Genomic DNA, 23,004 nt, shown 5'->3' with positions numbered 1-23,004 from the left:
CGCGCATGTTCGGACAAATAGTGTATCCGTTTTGAGGGTTGGGGCATCTCCAATGCTGACCCCTAAAACGGACACACTATCCGTCTGCGGGCAGTGATACGGGAGCCGGCCATCCAGCTGTGTCTGCATACAATTCAAAGCAAATTTGAACAAATCCGACGACCCAAACCGGATGATTTTTATTTAAACCGAACCAAATTCATTACATTTTCAACATATTTCAAATAAACAAAAGTGGACGAGACTTTTCTAACCTAGTCTAAATTATCGCCAGCCGTGGCGGAGTCCGTGTCCCACATCCTGTCTTTCGCATATCTGGCAAGTTCATCGGTCGTGAGCCCCGAGATGTGAGGGGAGGAATAAGACAGGGGCATGGCCCTCCGGGACCCAAGCCATAGCGGCGTCCCTTCCTCACTAGAGTCTGCCATGTCAATGGCGCCGAACATGGATGTGCCGAGATCGTGGTCATAGCACCGGGGCGTGAACTGTGGTGGCGACGACGCAGAGCGGGCACCGTCTGTGGTCTCTTGTGCCTCCTCTTTGTCCTCCGCGTTGATCTCCGTGAACATGGCATCTCTCTGTCCGCAGGAAACACAGCCACCATACTTTTTTGAATGTACAAAATTTTTGGGAGTTCAGCATGTCTGGAACTTCTTTTTGTCCCCCCGTCTTATCTTATATGGAATCATGGTAGTTATCGCGGGCACTGCACATGGACTAGAAAAGCACCTGCTGCTCATCTAGGAAGCCTGAATCCTCCATGAGCATGGCCGCAATGGCGTCGTCGTTCGCCTGCTCGCCAAAGATTTGCCCCTCCACAAGCCGGTGTTCGTCGAGGAGACAAATGTTCTAGCTTTGGTCCTCCTGCGGCTGCCGAAACGCCAACATAGGCGGCGCCAGTTGGTCTTCCAACATTGCAGGGTTGAAGTGCGCATGCACGGGCGAGGGGACCGGCTCGTCGCGCGACACCTATTTCATCATCCGGCCCTCGTCGCTGACCTCCGGTGGTGGCCGGCAAACTAGCCTTAGTTCGTTTCATACAATGTGCCTGCCAGTCGGCCGCAATGTCGGCCAGCTCCTGCTTCTGCTCCGTCTAGAGGCTCACCCAAATTGCTCTAGATTTGGCGGTCATGGTGAGCGTGGTGCGGTGCTATTCGTGTCGGGCGAGGAGGCAACGTTTAAATAGTAGGTGTCAGTCAGGTCAAGCGGCAAGTTGTGTCAATGCGACTGAAGTGGGTTTCTTGATTGTTGTGCGTGTTTAATGTTGGCAGGCGGGATGGACGGGAGCCGGTTTAAATGCGATACAGAGTCGTCCAGTCCTGCCCATTCACGCATCTTTGACATTGGAATAAGCACAGAGACCGCCCGGCGTGCCCCTTCAATGTCGGATCCAATGAGAGGTGGCATCTGCTCTAAGCTAGCATGAATGCGGCCCTGGCCGGCATAAATGTGCAGTAACAGCTTCGCGTGAGAAAGGGTGCCGGTACAAAATAGTATTTTGGGTGGGACCAAGGTGGCGGACGCGTCCGTGGCAGCGGTCCGGACGCCTGCAAAGTCCCCCTTGATTGCGTCGGGTTTACAGGAAAACGGACGTCGAGACCAATCCATGGAGCGATGGGTATCGCGCTGGATGTCAAACTGCGTCTGGACCGCTTGGTCCGAACGGTTGTGGACGATTCAAAGGTCCGGAGATGCGCATCTGCAACATTGACCCGCAAATCGGGCGAAGCATCCGTCCGCGGACCGGGGAGGGTCAGTCTGTGGACACGGATGCGGGACGCGGCCATCCAAATCTAGTCGCGTACATTTCAAACAAGATTTGAAATAACTAGAAAATTTTAAGCAAACACATCGGATTTCATTCAAGTTCGATAATTTACATACACGAACATATTCGGCCGTTACTGAAAACTAAAAAACTATAACTTGTATCGGACGACCACCTCATACTCATGGTCACCCTGCCCGGCCGCACCGCCGTCACCATCCGTGTCATCGTCGTCGTCCCTCCAGCGGAGGTAGGGCGCTAGTGGGATGCGATAGCCTTGTCCGGCCATTGGCACTCGGGAAGGAGCTGCTCCACTTCTTCATGTGTTGCTGAGGGCTACCGCGGCCAATGCCAACAGCGCACGTGGAGCCCTGGCGGCGGCCTTGCCCCAGTCGCTATGTGACCACTCCCCACGATATTGGTGGATTCATCGTCAAGGAGGCAGCGGCACCTGACGGCCGTCTCCACGATGGTGACGGAGCATTTGAGGGCCCAGGCGGCGGCAAGGTCTATGTCGTTGTGGACCCATTCCGATGCTACGTCCGACTTGCCGAACACAGAGCGGGGAGCGGCGTTGAGCAGCCCACAGCGCTCCTATTGCCGCGCCGCCCGATGCTCCTCAAACATAATGACCCTTGAGCCGGAGGGACCTCCGCCACCACCACCTCTGAGGTAGTGGAGTATGCGGCCTCGCGCCTTGGTGATTGTCGGCGGCAGCTCGTCTTTGACGCGATGTTCGATCTAGACGTCACGGTTGTAGCGGCTGTGCGCCGGCGACGAGGTCGGCTCCTACTTCATGCAGCGCCCGATCTGAACGCCGCAGTTGCATGGCGGGGACGGTGGCTCCTCCTTGATGCCGAAGAGGGGGGGTGGTGTGGCTGCTCCTTCACTCGCCGAAGAGGGGACGCCGGCTCCCGCTTCACACGGTAGCGCGGTGGGGATGGCGGCAACGGTGGCGCTAGGCCAATCTGATGGAGCGACCCAATCTGATGGAGTGATCGCTCTGTCATGAGCTCCATCTGACAGACAAAATCCTTGTCCGTCAGAGCCCCACCGCGAGGAGGCGCGGCTACTGCTGTGGTCGATGCTCCTGCGGCGGCATCTAGTCCTCCTCGCCACCGGAGGAGATGACGATCTCCTCCTTTTCTAAAGGAGCCTGTCGCCGTGGATGCAAAGGGGCCTGGCGAGGGAGGGCAGTGGCACCATGCATGATCCGCCACGACAAATTTATGCCGTCTTCCCCTACCGACATGGAGAACCAGGACTTTGGCATCATAGGAGTTGAAGATGCTCGAGGAGGAGAAAGGGCTCAAAGAGGAGGACGGGCTCGGAGACGATGCATGTGGATGTGTGCATCTCGGTGCACGGCTAAATGGCCGCGGCCAGGCCATGCGAAGTGCGGGTGAGCCCGCTTAAATGCAACGCAGCGGCCAGAGTTGGTTTCTCGAGACGTGGCGTTTGCATACATACCGGCCAAAGCCAAGCGGCACGGACGTTGGATTGAAAGCGCGGGAGAGGCCGGTAAGTTTTTTGGGTGGGTCAGTACAGTCAGAAATAGGCGTGGCAGCAGTATGGACGCCCGCAAAACCCTCGCTCCCCAGTTTTTTTTTCCAGTTTGCGAAAAAAATGACGTCCGAACAGGTCCGCCGACCGACACAGGGCCGCTTTGATGGCAAACCACATTTGAACTGCGCAGTCCGGTTGCGGACGGTTTGAGAATCAGCGTTGGAGATGCCCTATACAACATGTATTTTCAGAAACGCTTTTGTGAGGGAAAAAAAACATGCCGTTGGGAAAGAACTGTGAGTCCGTGAGGCAGAAAAATCTAAATGGCAATCAATGTACCTCTGATAGAACTACTATAGCACTAGATGAGCATGATATCATGTAGTGATCTAATGTGCCATGCTCCTGTTCCAAAAGCACGCATGATCGGATCCCTGGAGCACGCATGGACCCCGCATTTCGATCCGTGCCCCTCCCCGGGAGCCGGCACGTCGGCACGGGACGGCAGGGCCCGCGAGCCGAAAGCCCGCGCGACAGGAGAAACGCCAGGCGGGACACGTGGGGCGCGGGGCCCCGGCGAGTCCACCACTCCACTTCCCCGACATCCCGAGGCCGGGCCGCACCGGCGATCGCTCTCCGGCCGCCCTCGCCGCCAAGTCCGGCGCATGCATGCACAAAGTATCACCCCTCTCTCCGTGTCTGAGCGTGACAGGACGGTGCTGCTGGTCACACATCAGCTGACGAGCCAGCCAGTGCGCACACAGAACAGAGACATGGAGTAGATGGAAACAAAGGAGGAACACCTGTGCCAAGTGCCCATATAATTGGTTGTACACAGGGGGGAAAATTTACACGTCAGACACATGTAGATGATGTCCTTCCTGTCTGTGTAATGATATACAATCAGCATCTTTGTACTACCACGGCCTCAAGTGGTACTTACCGCCCTGGTTGCAAGTACCACTTTGACTTTCTCATCCAAAAGAAGTACTACTTCAGCTTTGACGTCTGTAATAAAATAAGTAGAAAGAAAATGCAAACAAGAATATGTGAAATAAAAAGTAGTGGTCGGAAAAAGTATGCGTGTTCACGTGTCTGGCGATGACGGGTTGTGTGGACGGCATTGACACAGATGGAAGCAGTCAACAGGTCAAGTGCCAAAAGTGGTCGTCGCCAGCACGATCGACGGCGCACGGGTTGCCATCCAGCCATGCGCTTCTTGGTGTAGTGGTTGGCCTGGCCCAACTTGAGGCAGGGTTCTGGAAGCAACCGCGTGAATATATTCATTCCACCAGGAAGTGATTGCCGTTCTCTCCAGAATACGTAGCACAATTGTACTATATGCTTGAAAACAACTTGTTTAAGAGTACATTCCACATTTTACCTCCTAGCAGTAGCATCGTGACAACTTTTACTGTAATCTGAAAAATCTTGACATGCCCTTTTACTCGTGACCATGGCATATACTCACTCCGTCCGAAAAACTTGTCCCTCAAATAGATGTATCTAGTGTGGGAAATATTAGCACTTTTCCAATTGGACCAATCCACGAGTATACAGTAAGCATGGCATAAATGGTAGGCATCTCATAGCGATACCTAAGCATATTAGCACGTACATAACATAGAAGCGAACCATCTATGAGCAGCACATATACGGCTAGTACAAGTACGAGTAAACGAGGGATGAACAGATCATACTCTCCTGTTGGCCAGGCCAACGTGGCGGCGGCGGCAGCAGCCTCGGCGTCGTCCGTGGCCTTCTTCTTGGCGGCGGCGGCGGCCATGGTGTCGATGCAGGGGAAGTAGTGGAAGCAGAGGCGGACGGAGTTGGGGACGCATCGGGAGTAGTCGCGTCGAGACGCTCCCCAAAAACCTTATTGCCGTTCTCCCGGGCAGGATCTCGAACGACAGGGTTCCGGAGGCACCTGCTCTCCCGACCAACCGTGCACGCGATCGTCGGGATGGGGTCACCGGAGACAGCGCAGAGTGAGGAACAATAGATGACGGCTAGGTTACGCGAGAGGGAGTGAGTGAACCGAACTAGGTTACTCCACTGGCCAGAGCCTTCTTATATAGTCCGTCGGGGAGAAAGTCGTGGGCCTGGCGGAGGACCACGACCGAGTCGACGCACTCCCGGCAAGGGAGTCGGAGAAGGGTCACACTCCCGGTAAGGGAGTCGACGAATCCCGGCAACGCAAGTCAGCCCACAGTCCAACGTCCCGGACAGTGGCCCACCTGTTAGCGACTCATTAATTAATCCCTGATTAATTAATTTGTTTCTGAGCGGCAAAAATAAGCTTCGGTTCAGCTCATTCCCGCAACCCGCGGCGCGCGCGCGTCGTGACGAGGCGAGGCGAAGCGAGGCGGGCGGCGGAGGAGGAGGAGCGCGCATGTACCACTCCTCTTCCCAAGCTTCCAATGGCAAGTGGTAGAGCAACCCTTAAAAGGGGTCTCAACTCTCCTCAACTAGCAAGGTGGGACTAAATTTCCCACCACCTGCCATCTCATACATGGGCCTCAAGATTAACCAGGGATTAGTGTCTTATATGGGCCTAAGACCATCCATAATCCATCAATCCCCCACCAGATCTCGACGCACATAAGTTTGTCAACTGTTCCAAACAATGTTTGATATATCAGAAATTTCAGTGGAGACTGTTAAGTTGAACTTCCACCTAGAGCAATAGGATTAGACTTCTTCACAATTGAACAATGGACTATGCCTTGAATTGTCAGTTTGGCGTGCAGAAGTTTCGCCTATTGTCAGCTGATACGTGGCTGCCGAAGGCTAAACCTCACGGGTGGAGCTTATTAGTCATACTCCATACCTTCTCATGAGCTTACTTGAGATTACCCAATCTCATTGACTGTGACCAGCAGTGGGTCTCACATAGGTGTGTTCCTCCAAAGAATGCTCTGTAGGTTAGCATCTTGCTTACATAAGCTTTGGAACACATTAAGACAAAAGTCAGCTTGCCTTACAGAATTGAGAGTATTGTGCATCTCCAACGGAGTGGGTTAATTAAGGATACTCTCCTCAGTTGACCGCTGGATTGTTTTCCCAGGTCCTAATTCACGGGATCTCTGATCACACAGGTTGGGTTACCCCCATGGCAACTTACGTGGGTCTCATATCCATCTCCCTCGATGCATTTTCTATCACAATCCGTGATAGCCCTTTTGTAAAAGGGTCTGCCAGATTCTTAGCCGTCTGGATATAATCCAACGCTATCACTCCGGAGTTTCTTGATTTTCTGATAGATTTCAATCTTCTTCTTATGTGCTTTGTGGATTTCATGTTGTCCTTTGAACTCTTAGCCTTGGCAATCACCGTTTGATTGTCACAGTTCATAAGGACAGCCGGCACTGGTTTATCAACCACCGGCAAATCCATCAAAAGCTCTCGAAGCCATTCTGCTTCGACGCATGATGTGTCGAATGCTGTGAGTTCTGCTTCCATAGTCGATCTGGTTAAGATCGTCTGCTTGCAAGACTTCCAGGAAACAACACCATCACCAAGTGTGAAGACATGTCCACTTGTGGCTTTCATCTCATCAGCATCAGATATCCAATTCGAATCACTATACCCCTCAAGTACCGTCGGGCATCCAGAATAGTGAATTCCATGGTTCGCAGTACCTTGCTAATAACGCATCACTCGCTCAACAGCATGCCAATGCACATCTCCCGGATTGGAAACAAATTTGCACACAGCAAATGAGATGTCAGGACGAGTAGCACATGCTAGGTACATCAGTGAACCAACCACTTGAGAATATCTCAATTGATCTATAGCCGTGCCTTCGAACTTTTGAATGCGCACGCTAGGATCATATGGTGTTGCAGAAGGTTGCAGTCCGAATATCCAAACCGGCTCAAAATCTTCTCAACATAGTGGGATTGCAAAAGTGTAATTCCACCCTCAAAATTTCTCAGTGGCTTGATGTTCAATATAACATCAGCCACACCCAGGTCCTTCATCTCAAATATGAGATAGAAAAGCCTTGACCTCGTCAATGACTTTGAGGTGGGTCTCAAATATCAGTATGTCATCGACATACAGACACAGTATAACTCCTTTGCCCCCACCATAGCGATAGTATACACATTTGTCAACTTCGTTCACAATAAAACCAGCAGATGTCAGAGTGGTGTTGAACTTCTCATGCCATTTCTTAGGCGCTTGTTTGAGGCCATACAGAGATTTCACTAGCTTGCACACCTTTCTTTCCTGACCATTTACTACAAAGCCATCTGGCTGTTGCATGTAAATTTCCTCGTCTAGCTCTCCATTAAGGAAAGCCGTGTTAACGTCCATCTGGTGGACGAGAAGACCATGCGAGGCAGCCAAAGCGAGTAACACTCGAATGGTTGTCAGTCTAGCCACAGGTGAATAAGTGTCGAAGAAATCCTCTTCTTCTTTCCGGGTATAACCCTTGGCCACAAGCCTAGCCTTGTACTTCTCAACAGTACAATCGGGCCTAAGCTTCTTCTTGATCACCCAGTTACATTCCAATGGTTGACAATCATAAGGACGGTCAGTGATTTCCCATGTCCCATTAGCCAAGATGGAATCCATCTCGCTACGGACTGCATCCTTCCAGTAGTCAGCATCCGGAGATGCATAAGCTTCTGAAATGGAACTGGGAGTGTCATCATCCACGAGGTACACGTGGAAATCATCATCAAAAGACTTTGCAGTCCTCTGTCTCTTGCTCCTAACAGGAGCTTCCTCGTCATCCTCCGTGGAACTCTCATCACTTTTATGTTCATAATATTCCATTAGAATGGCAGGTTCGGGAGTCTTATCAGATTCCAGTCTAAAAGTGCTTTGCATATCTCTCATGGGGAAAATATCCTCAAAGAATGTAGCATCCCTAGACTCCATGATTGTACCGACCTTCACGTCGTGTACATCAGATTTCACCACCAAAAATCTATAGTTAACGCTATGCTTGGCATAGCCAAGAAAAACACATTCCACGGTCTTTGGTCCCAACTTGCGCTTTTTGGTTATCGGCATGTTGACTTTCACCAAACAGCCCCAAGTGCGCAAGTAAGAGAGTGTAGTTCTTTTCTTTTCCCATTGCTCATAGGGAGTAGTCTCATTATCCTTTGTGGGAACTTTATTCAGGACATGACATGATGTCAATACAGCCTCCCCCACCATGCCTTGGATAAACCCGATGTATCTAACATGGCGTTAACCAAATCAGTTAGAGTACGTTTTTTCGTTCGCAACCCTGTTTGACTGGGGTGAGTAGGGAGGCATCCTCTCATGAATAATACCATGTTCCGCACAGAATAAATCAAACTCATTAGAAAAGTACTCTCCACCACGATCAGACCGGACTCGTTTTATTTTCTTCTCAAGTTGGTTCTCAACTTCAGCCTTATAGACTTTAAAATAGTGTAGAGCCTCATCCTTAGTATTTAACAAATACACATAGCAGAATCTAGTGGAATCATCAATTAGAGTCATGAAGTATTACTTTCCACCTTCAGTCAACACACCATTCATCTCACAGAGATCTAAATATATGAGCTCTAATGGTGCCAGGTGTCTCTCCTTCGCAAGCTTGTGAGGCTTACGAGGTTGCTTAGCTTGCACACACGCATGGCACTTAGAGCCTTTGGCTAAAGTGAAACTCAGGATTAAGTCCATCTTAGCTAGACGCGTCATACAACCGAAATTTATGTGACAAGGACGTGAATGCCAAACCTCAGATTCGTTCACATTAGAATGAATTTGGTTCACGACTTTATTACAGAAATCCTCCAGGGATTGGCGGAACAAACCACCACAATCATATTCTTTTCGAACAAATAGTCCATACCGAGATACGACTACTTTGTTAGACTCAAATACTAGCTTAAACCCTTCTTTACGTAGAAGGGAGCCACTAATGAGATTCTTCTTTATGGTGGGGACATGCTACACGTTCTTCAGTTGCACGATATTTCCCGAAGTATCTACCGTGCCAACACCATGAACAGAAGCATGCGAGCCATTCCCCATCAGGACGGAACAATCTCGTGCGACCTGGTAAGAAGAAAACAAAGACACATCAGCACACACATGCATATTGGTCCCAGTGTCAACCCACCAATCGGTGGACTGACAAACTGAAAGTATGGTAAACAGATTACCATACCCAGATGCCGCATCATTGTTGCTCAGAGTGACATTCACAGACTTGAGTTCTGTGCTGGCTTCTTGTACTTGTTTGGGCACTTGTTTGCCCAATGTTCCTCTAAACCACAAGTAAAGCAGTCATCTCTTTTTTTGTCTTTCTTCTTACCCTTCTTTTTAAAGGTAGTATTCTGCTGGACAGAGTTCTTTCCCTTGAACTTGTGGAAGCTCTTCTGCACCACATTGGCGCTAGAAGAACTCTCTGCCCGTTTCACGTGTGAGTCCTTTGCTCTCGAGTTCTGCTCAACACTGAGATGACCGATGACATCCTCGACAGAGAATTCACGTCTCAAGTGCTTGAGAGAAGTAGCAAAGTTCCTCCAACTAGGAGGGAGTTTTGCAATAATGCAACCCGCGACGAACTTGTATGGTAAATCACACTTCAGGAGCTCCAGCTCCTTTGCAATGCACTGTATCTCATGAGCCTGGTCCAATACAGGACGGTTATCAACCATCCTGTAATCATGGAACTGCTCCATGGCATATATCTCACTGCCAGCATCGGTTGCGCCGAATTTGACTTCGAGCGCATCCCACAAGTTTTTGGAAACCCGCATATGAATATATGTGTCAACCAACTTGTCTCCAATCACAATCAGAACTGCTCCCAGAAAGATTGTGGTTACCTTCCTACACGCCTTCTCCTGTTCAGGAGCAATCGTTTCTGTGGGGGGCACACCACCAACCCAGAACACGTTCATCGCTGTGAGCCACAAGGTGGTCCTAGTCTGCCAACGCTTAAAATGCGTCCCGGAAAACTTTTCCGGTTTCAGAGTAGCAGCAAAGCCTTGAATCGAAAAGTGCCTAAAATAAGGTTTTTGGATTGTTGGAAATATTAGCACTTTTCCAATTAGACTAATCCACGAGTATACAGTAAGCATGGCATAAATGGTAGGCATCTCATAGCGATACCTAAGCATACTAACACGTACAGAACATAGAAGCGAACCATCTATGAGCAGCACATATACGGCTAGTACAAGTACGAGTAAACGAGGGATGAACAGATCATACCCTCCTGTTCGCCAGGCCAACGCAGCGGCGGCAGCAGCAGCCTCGGCGTCGTCCGTGGCCTTCTTCTTGGCAGCGGCATCGTCGGCCATGGTGTCGATGTAGGGGAAGTAGTGGAAGCAGAGGCGGACGGAGTTGGGGACGGATCGGGAGCAGTCGCGTCGAGACGCTCCCCAAAAACCTTATTGACGTTCTCCCGGGCAGGATCTCGAACGACAGGGTTCTAGAGGCACCTGCTCTCCCGACCAACCGTGCACGTGGTCGTCGGGATGGGGTCGCCGGAGACAGCGCAGAGTGAGGAATAGTAGACGACGGCTAGGTTACGCGAGAGGGAGTGAGTGAACCGAACTAGGTTACTCCATTGGCCAGAGCCTTCTTATATAGTCCGTAAGGGAGAAAGTCGTGGGCCTGGCGAAGGCCCACGACCGAGTCGACGCACTCCCGGCAAGGGAGTCGGAGAAGGGTCGCACTCCCGGCAAGAGAGTTGACGAACCCCGGCAACGCAAGTCAGCCCACAGTCCAACGTCTCGGACAGTGGCCCACCTGTTAGCGACTCGTTAATTAATCCCTGATTAATTAATTCGTTCCTGAGCAGCAAAAATAAGCTTCGGCTCGGCTCATTCCCGCAACCCGGGGCGCGCGCGTGTTGTGACGAGGCGAGGCGTGGCGAGGCGGGCGGCGAGGAGGAGGAGCGCGCGTGTACCACTCCTCTTCCCAAGCTCCCAATGGCAAGTGGTAGAGCAGCCCTTACAAAAGGGGTCTCAACTCTCCTCAACTAGCAAAGTGGGACTAAACTTCCCACCACCTGCCATCTCATACATGGGCCTCAAGATTAACCAGGGATTAGTGTCTTATATGGGCCTAAGCCCATCCATAATCCATCATCTAGCACCATCATTCTAGAGACAAGATTGGGACAAGTCTTTTCGGACAGAGGGAGTAGTAGTAAACTTGTAAAGTTATGCAACATTTATATGACCATCCTTCAAAAAAGCTGGCGCTAAAAGGGACAACGTATTTTTCCGTGGACTGGTCCATGGACACAAATACGTGAGCCGGCCACCAACACGCAAATAATAATAGAAAATATCACAATTCATCCATAAATAACTTGAAAATATTTCTAATACAACAATAGTTCAACAACCTCTTCTAAAAAAAGTTTAGGGTTCCTCTGCCTCGCGCCGACGCCATCGCCGGTTTGCCTTGCCTCCGGTGGCCTTAGGGCCATGGGGCGCAATGGATCTCAGCCCTTGCCCATGGGAAGGCTCCGTTTTTAGATGCTTCTTCGAGTTTTGTTACGGTTTGTATCCTGATTAGAAAAACGAGGCGGTGGCTCCATGAAGTTGGAATAAGGTTCTCCCCGCCTAGACCCCGTCTCGGTGGTGCGTCTAGTATCGTCGGTGGGCATGTGAAGGTGTGTCTCTGGCCGATCTGCCTTTGGTGGATTTGCTCGGATCTAGTCGTAGTTCGTCTAAGTTCGTGTGTTTTCCAGTTGGATCCTTCCGATCTACTACTCTTCATCGCGACAGTTGCTATTCCGGTACGATGGTTCTATGAGGCATTAGCACTGTGACTTTTCCGACTGTCAATTATAACAATTTTTGTCCGGCTCCAACAAGGGACGGACATTGATGGTGGCGCGCCTTCGGCTTGCTTTAGTTCTTATAGTCGTCGCTAAGTGGTCTACCGCGCTAGATGTAATTTTTATTATTTCTTGTGTTCGTTATACTACCATGATTGAAAATGAATAAATCAAAAAAAATCCCGCAAGAAAATAGTTCAAATATAAATATTATATCCGACATAATCGGATTTTCAACCAGCTTTTCAAATTCATCGATTCCAAACTCAACGATACTCGAGTCACAATCGGCATAAGTCATTCCACGAACTATTGCCTTTGAGCTTCATATGACAATGTAGGAATGCAAATGGCCCGACCTTGATCCTGTAGTACATCATGACAACACGTTCGAGCTATACAACGTGATAACTATCAAGTTCAAACACTGAGTGAATCAATGAATTGATCAACATGTAGACTAACAAGAAGCAAAACTTCATGAGGAAGTTGGAGATGGTGTACCATCGACGGGTCAACGACTTCACATTGTGAATATGGATCACGTGTCGTAGGGCACTAAATGGTTTTGCTCAAGAAACGAAACACACACATTCTGCGAAAATAGCGAGCCCCCTTGCCTCATGCCTACAAAGTTCACAGATACAACCTTCCACGCATAGCACAACAACTCATTCTCCATCATCAAGTGCTCTACTATCGTGGTTACTCTAGGAAACAACGAGAATTCAGCAAAAAAAGCTCAATGACATTTGACCGAACAACTATCAAGAGTGATGTCTGCCATGGAAGGCGTCAGCCAGGGACGAGGGATACTTGGCTACGGATGTATTCTGGGTGGACGGCGGCATAGTTCAAGGTGGGCAGGCGCGTGGGTGCGGCTGCAGACGTTCGAGGATGCATGGGCGGCGGTTGGAGAGATACATCCACGCCGCCAAAGGAGGGCGTGGATGCAAAGCAAGGAAAGAGTAGGGACGGGATGAAAGAAAAGTAGACCAAAAGGAGGATTTGAGTGGGTCGAGGGCGAAGTCCTACGTGGCGGCTGTCCAAACTCCCATAACGCACCCTTCAATTTACGCCCGGTTTGCAAAACTGATGTACGGGCCAGTGGGATGCCGCGTTGGATGATAAATTACATCTGGACCGTCCCAACGAATGCAGGCGGTCTACGTGTCGACGTTGGAAATGCCCTGTATGCTTCCAAAATGCACAAACGGTGGACGCACGTAGGAAAATGTCTCACCATACGCCCTTTACAACAGGGTTAATCAGAATTAGGGGTTGCCTGTCCGAAGCAGAATAGTTAACGAATTAAACGGCAGCATTTGCGGCATGTGAGAGACGTGCGTGAAGGGTGGAAGGAATCTCCCTTTGTGGAGCCTGCCCACCAGCCACATCACATACGCAGCCGGCCGGGCCATGGACTCGACACAACGGTCAAAGCGGTCTCTGCCCTGACCAGGACCCGCGCCCCCTGCTTTGCTTTCGCCTCCCTCTCGGTCGAGTTCGACCGAACCACTTGTCCGCACGCGCGCACCCCGCCGGCCAGTGCCCGTCGATCGCGTCGTGTCGGTGTCGGTCGGTTTCACATCGACCGCAGCCTCTTTCTTTCTTTTTCTACTTCTATTTTGTTACCCCGGACTCCAAATTTCCGATTCTTCCACGCAGCGCGTGTGTACGTGCGTAGTACGTGGCCAGGAATCCACGTACGCACGTGAGAGGGCACGCGACGCCACGGTCCAAGTCGTACCACAAAGGGTGGTTGCCTGCATCGTGTACGTACCTGTACACGTCGCCGTCAGGGGGATGCTGTTAGATACTCCTCCAATAACTGGTCACGGCCCCCACGCCTCCTCCGACCTGCGCCTGCGTGCATGATTGGTACGTACGCGGACGCGGTTAACCGGAGGGGGGGAAAACAAGAGTGAGTGGGTGAGGTGAGAATGCATGCAAGTGGTCAAGCCATTCATCCTCCAATAATTATAACTGCATATCATTTGTTAGCAGCTGCTCTGGTCAGTCGGCCAGTCTCCGGAAGAGAAGAGAAACAACTAGTTTTTTACCAGGTGTGATGATCCAAGCCCATACGTTTTTAAGGTAAAAAAGTTATTGACGAGAGCGTATCCTGACTGTCTGGCGATGGTGAACAGCATGTGAACATGGAACAAAGCATGTAGGCGTCGCTGCGGGCTGGGCGCGGACAGCCTCATGCGCGCCATGTGACCCCTGCGACTGCGAGCGAGCTCAATGGCGGCAGCAGCTTCGGAGAAGATCCGTCCGTCGACCCGCCGGTGTCGCGTCGCCACGGGAATTTACAAATCCGGCCGGCACGGCGCGACAGCGCTTCGCCTTGCCGGAGGCTTGGCGGCGGTGCGAGGAACACACCTGCATGATCCCTGGGGAATATATGATCTGATCTCTGGTATGCAGAATCGATCTGATCCGGCGCTCAGCTGACAGGCATGCTCTCTAATGCAAGCCCACTCACCAGTGAAACTACCCATTGGAATTGGAATTGGTATCTGTCTCCTCCACTGGGGTACGTTTAACGGCCGGCAGAGGCAGCAGACACGCGGTGCCCTGCCCATGCATACATGCTTCAGACGGACGAGACGGCGGCGACCGGGCTGTAAAAACAAACATTTGCGCCACTACGACATGTCTCCGTCCAGAATGTGCACGCAAAAGCACCAGGCAAACCAAGCAGTCGGTCTTCCTACGGGTTCTACTACTGCCCAGCAGTGGCCGAGATTGGTTGACCGCGCCACTCACGCCCCCCCTGCTGCTGCTGCTGCGGCTGCGTCGGCGTCGCCACCCAGCCGGCCGGCCCGCGCCCTTTAAATCTGCCCCTCCCTCCCACTCCTCCCTCCATCCATCCCCACGACTTCACTCTCCCCCTCCCCTTGCTTGCTTCCCTCTCTCTCCGCCGCTCCTGTTGCACCCTCCAACAAGCCAAGAACTCACTCGCTCGCTCGCCGGTAATTATAGCTTGGTTGTTCTCCCTTGCAAGTTACTTCCGCCGGCGCCGGCTTTCCGTCCACCAACCTGCCGAACTGCGTGGACACTTGGGGCTAGCGAGCTAACCGGGGTTGGCCGCGCAGCTTTCCTGAGGTACTATATATAAAGTTAGTCCGGGGAGGCAGCCATGGTGAGGGTGTCGGTGGTGTGCTGCCTCAAGCTGCTGCTGCTGCTCGCCCTCGGCGGGGTCACCATGCACGTGCCGGACGCGGGCGTGCTGGCGCCGCTGCGCCTCGACGGCTACCTCAGCTTCCACGACGTGGCCGCCGCGGCCCGTGACTTCGGCAACCGCTGCAGCCTGCTGCCGGCCGCCGTGCTGCACCCGGGTTCCGTGGCCGATGTTGCCTCTGCCGTGCGCCGCGTGTTCCAGCTCGGCGAGCGCTCCCCGCTCACGGTCGCCGCGCGCGGCCACGGGCACTCGCTGCTGGGCCAGTCACAGACCGCCGGCGGGATCGTCGTCCGGATGGAGTCCCTCGGGGGCGGCGCCAGGATGAGGGTGCACGCCGGCGGCGCAGGTGCCGATGCGCCTGCCTACGTCGACGCCCCCGGAGGCGCGCTCTGGATCAACGTGCTGCATGAGACGCTCAAGCACGGGCTGGCGCCCAAGTCGTGGACCGACTACCTCCATTTGACAGTCGGCGGCACCTTGTCGAATGCCGGGGTCAGCGGCCAGGCGTTCCGGCAAGGACCGCAGGTCAGCAATGTCAACCAGCTGGAGATTGTGACAGGTCTCATACAAACCCAGCCACACAAATTAATTAAGCACCATGCATCGTCATTGACTAGTCAGCAACAAATTAACCAGTAACCACAGCAGTACCTGATCTATCGTCCCATAAACACCAAATGCAGGGAGAGGAGATGTGGTCACCTGCTCGCCCGAGGAGAACTCCGACCTTTTCTACGGCGCTCTCGGCGGCCTGGGCCAGTTCGGCATCATCACCAGAGCCAGGATCGCCCTCGAACCTGCACCCAAGATGGTACGTGAACACGTGATCACGCAAGCAAATCAATCATTTGTCACAACCAAATGCAGACCGACATGGATCACTCATTTCATTCAGTTGTACTAATCTCTTGGATTGGATACGATGACAGGTGAGGTGGATCCGGGTTCTCTACTCGGACTTCGCGAGCTTCACCGAGGACCAGGAGGCGCTGATCTCGGCGGAGAGGACCTTCGATTACATCGAGGGGTTCGTGATCATCAACCGGACGGGCATCCTCAACAACTGGAGGACGTCGTTCAAGCCGCAGGACCCGGTGCAGGCGAGCCACTTCCAGTCGGACGGGAAGGTGCTCTACTGCCTTGAGATGACCAAGAACTTCGACCCTGATGAGGCTGACATCATGGAACAGGTGAGTTGATTAATCATTTTCTCGACCGGTATACATACAAATGCAGATGTTGACGCATTTGGCCCGCCCAGGTTGTGTGTGGTTTCGATTAATCTAATCTTGTCTTTGTCTTTGCAGGAGGTTGGTGTGCTGCTGTCTCGGCTGAGATACATACAGTCAACCCTCTTCCACACCGATGTCACGTACCTCGAGTTCCTGGACAGGGTGCACTCCTCCGAGCTCAAGCTCAGGGCCCAGGGCCTCTGGGAGGTTCCACACCCATGGCTCAACCTCCTGATCCCGAGAAGCACCATCCACCGGTTCGCGACGGAGGTCTTCGGCAACATCCTGAAAGACAGCAACAATGGCCCCATCCTCCTCTACCCAGTAAACAGATCAAAGTAAGCAAAGCAGTTCCATCATCAGAAACCTAAAAAATTTACCGCCTCTGGTTGTACGTAGGTTTGATGGTAACTGATCAAGTGGTTAAATTGACGCATTGTGGGGTGCAGGTGGGACAACAGGACGTCAGTGGTGATACCGGAGGAAGAAATCTTCTACCTGGTGGGGTTCCTGTCGTCCGCACCGTCGGCCTCAGGCCACGGCAGCGTCGAGCATGCGGTGAGCCTCAACGACAAGATCGTAGACTTCTGCGACAAGGCGGGCGTCGGGATGAAGCAGTACCTAGCGCCCTACACCACACAGCAGCAGTGGAAAGCCCACTTCGGGGCGAGGTGGGAGACATTTGAGCGGAGGAAACACATGTATGATCCCCTAGCAATCCTAGCCCCAGGACAGAGAATATTTCCAAAGGCGTCGCTGCCCATGTCCTCATGACAAACAGCATCTGCCATGTAAAGGCCTTTGTAAAGCATATGGTGTACATAAATGTAGGTGACCCAAAAAATATCCCTTGTAAAGACAAGATCTGCCGAAAAAGGCGGCCTGAAGAACGCAACATAGCAACTAGCAGTGGTAGTAGTGGGAGGTACCTCAGCAGACTCTTCAGAGTAGAGCAGGCCTGACCTTAATTAACCCTGGGTGTAGAGGATGTGAACTTTGGAGGCAATCATGCGTTCCAGGATTATACTGGTTTGAGTAACGACACAGGCCCACCAGCTGTTGTTACAGCGTAGAGCAGAGTTGTGTAATAGCTAGCTAACCAGTGGAACTCATGTAGAATTGTTTGTGTTCATTCAGTTAATAATGGCAGAGAGTAACTTCAGGGTAGAACCTTCAGTATCAAATGATATTGTCTGTTCAACACATGTATCTGGGGTCTCATCTCATAATCACCTGCACGAATTAAGTTAATCTTTGTGAATCAAAATGGATATGCCCTACACCATGCACGCAACAGTAAACTTTCTTGTCATTTTATCAACCACACTTGTTTCTAATATCCCTTGTAAAGACAAGATCTGCCGAAAAAGACGGCCTGAAGAACGCAGCATGGCAACTAGCAGTGGTGGTAGTGGGAGGTACTTCATCAGACACTTCAGAGTTCAGAGTAGAGAAGGGCTGACCTTAATTAACCCTGGGTCTAGAGGATGTGAACTTTGGAGCAATCATGCGTTCCAAGATTATACTGGTTCGAGTAACGACACAAGCCCAGCTGTTGTTGACACAAATCTGCCTTACGCTAGCTCACAAGTGGAACTCATGTAGAATTGTTTGTGTTCATTCAGTCACAGTGGCAGAGAATAAGTAACTTCAGGGTAGAACCTACATCATCAAATGATATTTTCGGTTAAGCAGTTGTCTCATATAAGAACTACCTGCACAAAGTTTCCTTAAGCAGGCTCTGTTAATCTTTATGAATCAAATGATATGCTCTGAGCTATGCATGCAACAGTAAAGTTTCTTGTCGTTTAATCAAGCATGCTTGTATCTAACAGTAAACCTTTTGGAAGGAAATTCCCTTGACATGTGCATCCAACACTAACAGTTCGTAGTCCGTGGGGTAAAATAGTGGTTCAACTTCTGCAGGGTATACGAATAATTGGTAGCAAAGGAATGGGCAGGAATAAAAGTGTAAAGTTTTGGTGAGGAGGGAACAGAGAAAGAAATGCCATAAAAGTTGGGCACACAGCAATGGATGCAATACTCCTGCATTTTATACCAATGAATTATGATCTACTATTATCCCTTATTATCTTCATATGTAGCAAAGGCGAAATAGTCCAAGACAGAAGTTACAATTTATGAGAAACAAAAAAAAAACTTACTCCACACCTTGATGGCTACTTGCAGTCTTCTCCACACCTTTGTGTGATACTAATTTGTATACAGTCTGCTTAATAGATGTCTTGGTAGTGGCAACTAAGTTGCTGCATATTAAAAGCTGTGGTGTCAGTTGGCGATCAATATCATCTAAATAAGTGGAAATAATAGCTGTGATATAGCACATCAGACTGGAACAAATGAAAAATCCTATGAAGCTTCAGAGAACAAGGTCCGGCAGGGCAGCTATTGAAAGTGAAATCATGCCGGCGATGTGTAACACATCTCAGCTAAACATTTGTGATGGGTTTCAGTCAGCCTGACAAGAACTGGATAACGTCGGAGGGCAATGAAAAAACTCGTGCTGATCTAGTCCACAATACAGACAAAGAAACGGGCATGATTGATGTCCAGATGTTATGTTACACAAAAACCTGTCTAAATCTACCTGTACCATTTTGGACTGAACCAGCACAAAGCTGTGAGGAAATAATGGTACACTATGTTAACTGCCACCAGAAGCGTCACCTATCAACGACTATCATACACCACATGTGGATTTCAGCAACATGAATTTCACTGCTACGTTCGTCTAACAGGCATCACTCGGGACCATAGTAGAAGCATGGGCTCAAAGTATTACAGACTGAAACTAGTCCTTTGAACTGACAATACACAACCATTCAATTCCAGCTTATCCGTCGATCACTGGTTACGGACTGCAAAGAAACAAACACATGCAATGTATGTAGGACTACTGTACCAGTTAACTGAACACAAACAATTCTACAAGAGTTCCGAGTATAACAGATTGACACTAATTCTCCTACATGAGTTCTGAGTATAACAGATCCAAACTTCTCATTGATCTGACAACACACAAGCATTCAATTCCAGCCTATCCATCGATCACTGGTTACGGACTGCGATGAAATAAACACATGTAATGTATGTAGTACCACTGTACCAATTAACTGAATACAAACAATTCTACATGAGTTCCAAGTATAACAGACTGACACTAATTCCACATGAGTTCGGAGTATAACAGACCGAAACTTCTCGTTTGATCTGACAATACATAAGCATTCAATTCGAGCCTATCTATCGATCACTGGTTACGGACTGCGAATATAAACAAACACATGCAATGTATGTACCAGTTAACTGAACACAAACAATTCTACACGAGTTCCGAACATAACAGACTGAAACACTGAAACTAATTCTACATGAGTTCTGAATATAACGGACTGAAAATTCTCAATTGATCGGACAATACACAAGCATTCAATTCCAGCTTATCCATCGATGACTGGTCATGGACCGCGAAACAAACACTTGCAAGTGCAATGTACCAGTTGAAACAACAGTTGGTGAAATGTCATTCATGGTCAGGGACAAGCAGATTGAAGACTAGGAGAGGAAAACGATGACGGGTCTAGGCGGCCTGAAAGTACCGGCGATTGACCTCACTTCCAACGCTAGACAGTCTGTAATCAAAGCCTATCCCCTGTAAGATCAATCATTCATTCAAAGTTCAAGGATCAACAGAACTGACAGCAATGGCGGCGAGCCACATGACAGCCGAATCAGCGATGGGATCGCCCCCAAACCCACCGGTGCTGGTATGCGCAGGGTGGGTTGGTCGTCAGGTAACAATCGCAGAGTAGCTGACAGGACAGCAGCAGGGAGGACCAAAGCTGGACAGAAACAGAGTTCGCCGCCGCGACTACACAGCCCAACCGTCGTCCCAGAAGCAAAACCCGCCGGATCATTGTCCGTGCCAGAAACGAATTCCGCGCGACGGAAGCGGGGACGGGTGCTGGCCCGGCCGAAATCAGTCCCTAGGCCTGCGGCCGCAGCTAGCGCGCGCGCCACGGATCGGAGCGGTGATAATTAAGGGGAGCCTGAGTCGGGGAGGGCGGGACGGGAGAGCTCACGGTGCCTTCGATCGCCGGGGCGCCGAGGAGGGAGGGAGGGCGAGGCGGGCGTGCCGCGTTGCGCGGGGAGGAGGCGGCGAAGGCGAGAGAGAGAGAGAGAGAGAGAGAGGCGGCAACGGCGGACGCGGCTTTCGCCGCACGCGCCGGGCTGCGGATGGGCTCGCGGCGTGTGGTCCACGCGCGCGCACGGGCGCCCCTATATCTCGCTTCAGCAAGTCTAAGGTTCTGACTCGCCGAACGGGGCGAGCAAGATGGACCGGCCCACGCGCGCGATAGGCCACAGCCTCTTTCTCTGAGTTTTTTTTTACGTTTATTGCTTTATTTTTGTACTTTTGTTCATGCTTTAAAATATTATAAATATATATATTACAAAAACATTTTGAGATGTAAACAAGTTTTTGAAAAATGTTAATCAAGAATTCAGAAATGTTGAGCAAGTATTTGAAAAGTGTTGAACAAGCATTTGAAAAATATTGAACAAGTAATTCAAAAATATTAATAAAGCATTCAGAAAATATTGAACAAGTATTTAAAAAATATTGAGCAAGCATTTTAAAATATTAATCAAGCATTCGTAAAATATTGAACGTGTATAGAAAAATGTTGATCATGTATAAGAAAAATGATGAAATTTCTTAAACATGTATATAAAAATTTCAATCAAGAATTTGAATAAAATGTTGAAAAAGTATTTGTAAAATGTTAATCAAGCATTTGGGAAATGTTAAGTGCGTATAGAAAAAATGTTGACCTACTATAAAAAATTGATGAAAAAATTTGATCATGCATATAAAAATGTTAATAGACCATTTAAAAAAAATTGAAAAAGTGTTTGAATTATGTTAATCAAGCGTTTCGAAAATGCTAAATGTGTTAGGAAATATGTTGACCATGTATTAAAAAAACGGTAACTTTTTATCTGAAAACTGTTAATCAAGCATTTAAAAATTGTATACAAAATATTTACCATGTATTCAAAAAATGTTAATATTGTACATAAAAAATGTTAATCAAGCATTTGATTTTTTTATAAAATGTGAACAGAAACAATGTTGGCCATATACTTAAACAAAAGTATTAATTTTGTATTAAAAAAACTTTAAACGTGTATTAGCAAAAAATTGACATATATAGAAAATTTAGAATGAATAACCAATCAAACAATCAAACAAAAAAGTAAATCAGAAAAATAAACCAAAAGAAAAAAGAAGTTCAAAAATAAAAACTGAAGAAACAAATGCAAAAAAAACATAGAAGAAAAAGGAATGAAACAAAAGAAAACAAAAAAAGGGGAAAATTTGAATAAAACGATCGGCTCTTTTACCTTAAATCAGGTCACACTGAACAATTCATCACGAACCAGACCTAGTGGGTCGTGGCTTTGGCTAGCGTGGCTAGCTCCTGTCTGGAAGACCCGTGTTCGAACCTTGGTTTTGCTTGCTTTTTTCCTCCACCTTTTCTTTTGTTAAGTGGGCGGACTCAGTTACTACAGGAGCCGCAAAAAATTTTTCCTTGCACCTGCTACTGGTAGTAAGGTGGGCCGCTTCTTCGCGCGCTTGAGATGGTTCAGATTCGCCGGGCCGCACTTAGCAGGCTTGGCTGGTGTTAGTAAATTTTTGGTATTACCCAGAGTGTACATTACTAGAGGCAGAACTCGGGCCGCGCCCATCACAAATTTGGCGGTCCATACTGGATGGTCGTGACATACTGGCACAGGGCACTGTTAAAAGGATTGGGGATACCGCTCAAAAAAGAAGGATTGGAGATGGCGAGAACACGGACATTTGGAGACAGAACTGGATTTCGAGAGACGGTTACAAGAGGCCACTAAGAGCAATTCTAGCAGACCCCGCATCTCGCCGGCCCGCAAAACGCTTTTGCAGTTCGCGCAAAATGGCCTTTACGGGCCGGCGCGGGTCACAGATGCAGACCCCTCAAACGGACCCGCATAAAAATATATTCGTGGAATATGTTTTTTTACGGGTCGGCTTTCCGGGTTCTGCTCTTTGCGCCGCTACATCCCGCATCTCATCGGCTCACAAATATCAAATCCAACATATCACAACTAAATGATTCAAATCAAACATAATACAATAATCATCCACATTACAAATAATTATTCAAATCACCATAGCAAAATTAAATAATGCAATACAAAACTTGTCATGAATACAAATACAAATGAATACAAAATCAGTCACTGTCCGGGTTCTGCTCTTTACGCCGCTACATCCCGCATCTCATCGGCTCGCAAATATCAAATCCAACATATCACAACTAAATGATTCAAATCAAACATAATACAATAATCATCCACATTACAAATAATTATTCAAATCACCATAGCAAAATTAAATAATGCAATACAAAACTTGTCATGAATACAAATACAAATGAATACAAAATCAGTCACTGTC

The 23,004-nt window shown here is 49.3% G+C and overlaps 1 protein-coding gene, 1 long non-coding RNA gene and 1 pseudogene across 2 annotated transcripts; 1 reads left to right on the top strand and 2 right to left on the bottom strand.

The window, feature by feature from the left end:
* Nucleotides 1-254: 254 nt before the first annotated feature.
* LOC123076563 (uncharacterized) lies at nucleotides 255-14,980 on the bottom strand (annotated as a pseudogene).
* Nucleotides 14,929-17,528, top strand: LOC123080639 (cytokinin dehydrogenase 4). Its single transcript, XM_044503567.1, has 5 exons — nucleotides 14,929-15,811; nucleotides 15,936-16,063; nucleotides 16,182-16,442; nucleotides 16,560-16,822; nucleotides 16,934-17,528. Exons 1-5 carry the CDS (start codon nucleotides 15,211-15,213, stop codon nucleotides 17,256-17,258), a joined length of 1,578 nt encoding a protein of 525 aa, XP_044359502.1. The 5' UTR covers nucleotides 14,929-15,210; the 3' UTR covers nucleotides 17,259-17,528.
* Nucleotides 17,529-17,566: 38 nt separating this feature from the next.
* On the bottom strand, nucleotides 17,567-20,737 carry LOC123080640 (uncharacterized). The gene is made up of 4 exons (XR_006438508.1): nucleotides 20,588-20,737; nucleotides 18,657-18,751; nucleotides 17,948-18,146; nucleotides 17,567-17,717 (listed from the first exon to the last, which is right to left on the bottom strand). It is a non-coding gene; the product is annotated as an uncharacterized lncRNA (long non-coding RNA).
* Nucleotides 20,738-23,004: the final 2,267 nt, after the last annotated feature.

Source organism: Triticum aestivum, chromosome 3D, assembly GCF_018294505.1.
Source record: "Triticum aestivum cultivar Chinese Spring chromosome 3D, IWGSC CS RefSeq v2.1, whole genome shotgun sequence".
Taxonomy (NCBI): domain Eukaryota; kingdom Viridiplantae; phylum Streptophyta; class Magnoliopsida; order Poales; family Poaceae; genus Triticum; species Triticum aestivum.
This window is presented reverse-complemented; position numbering and strand designations above follow the sequence as displayed.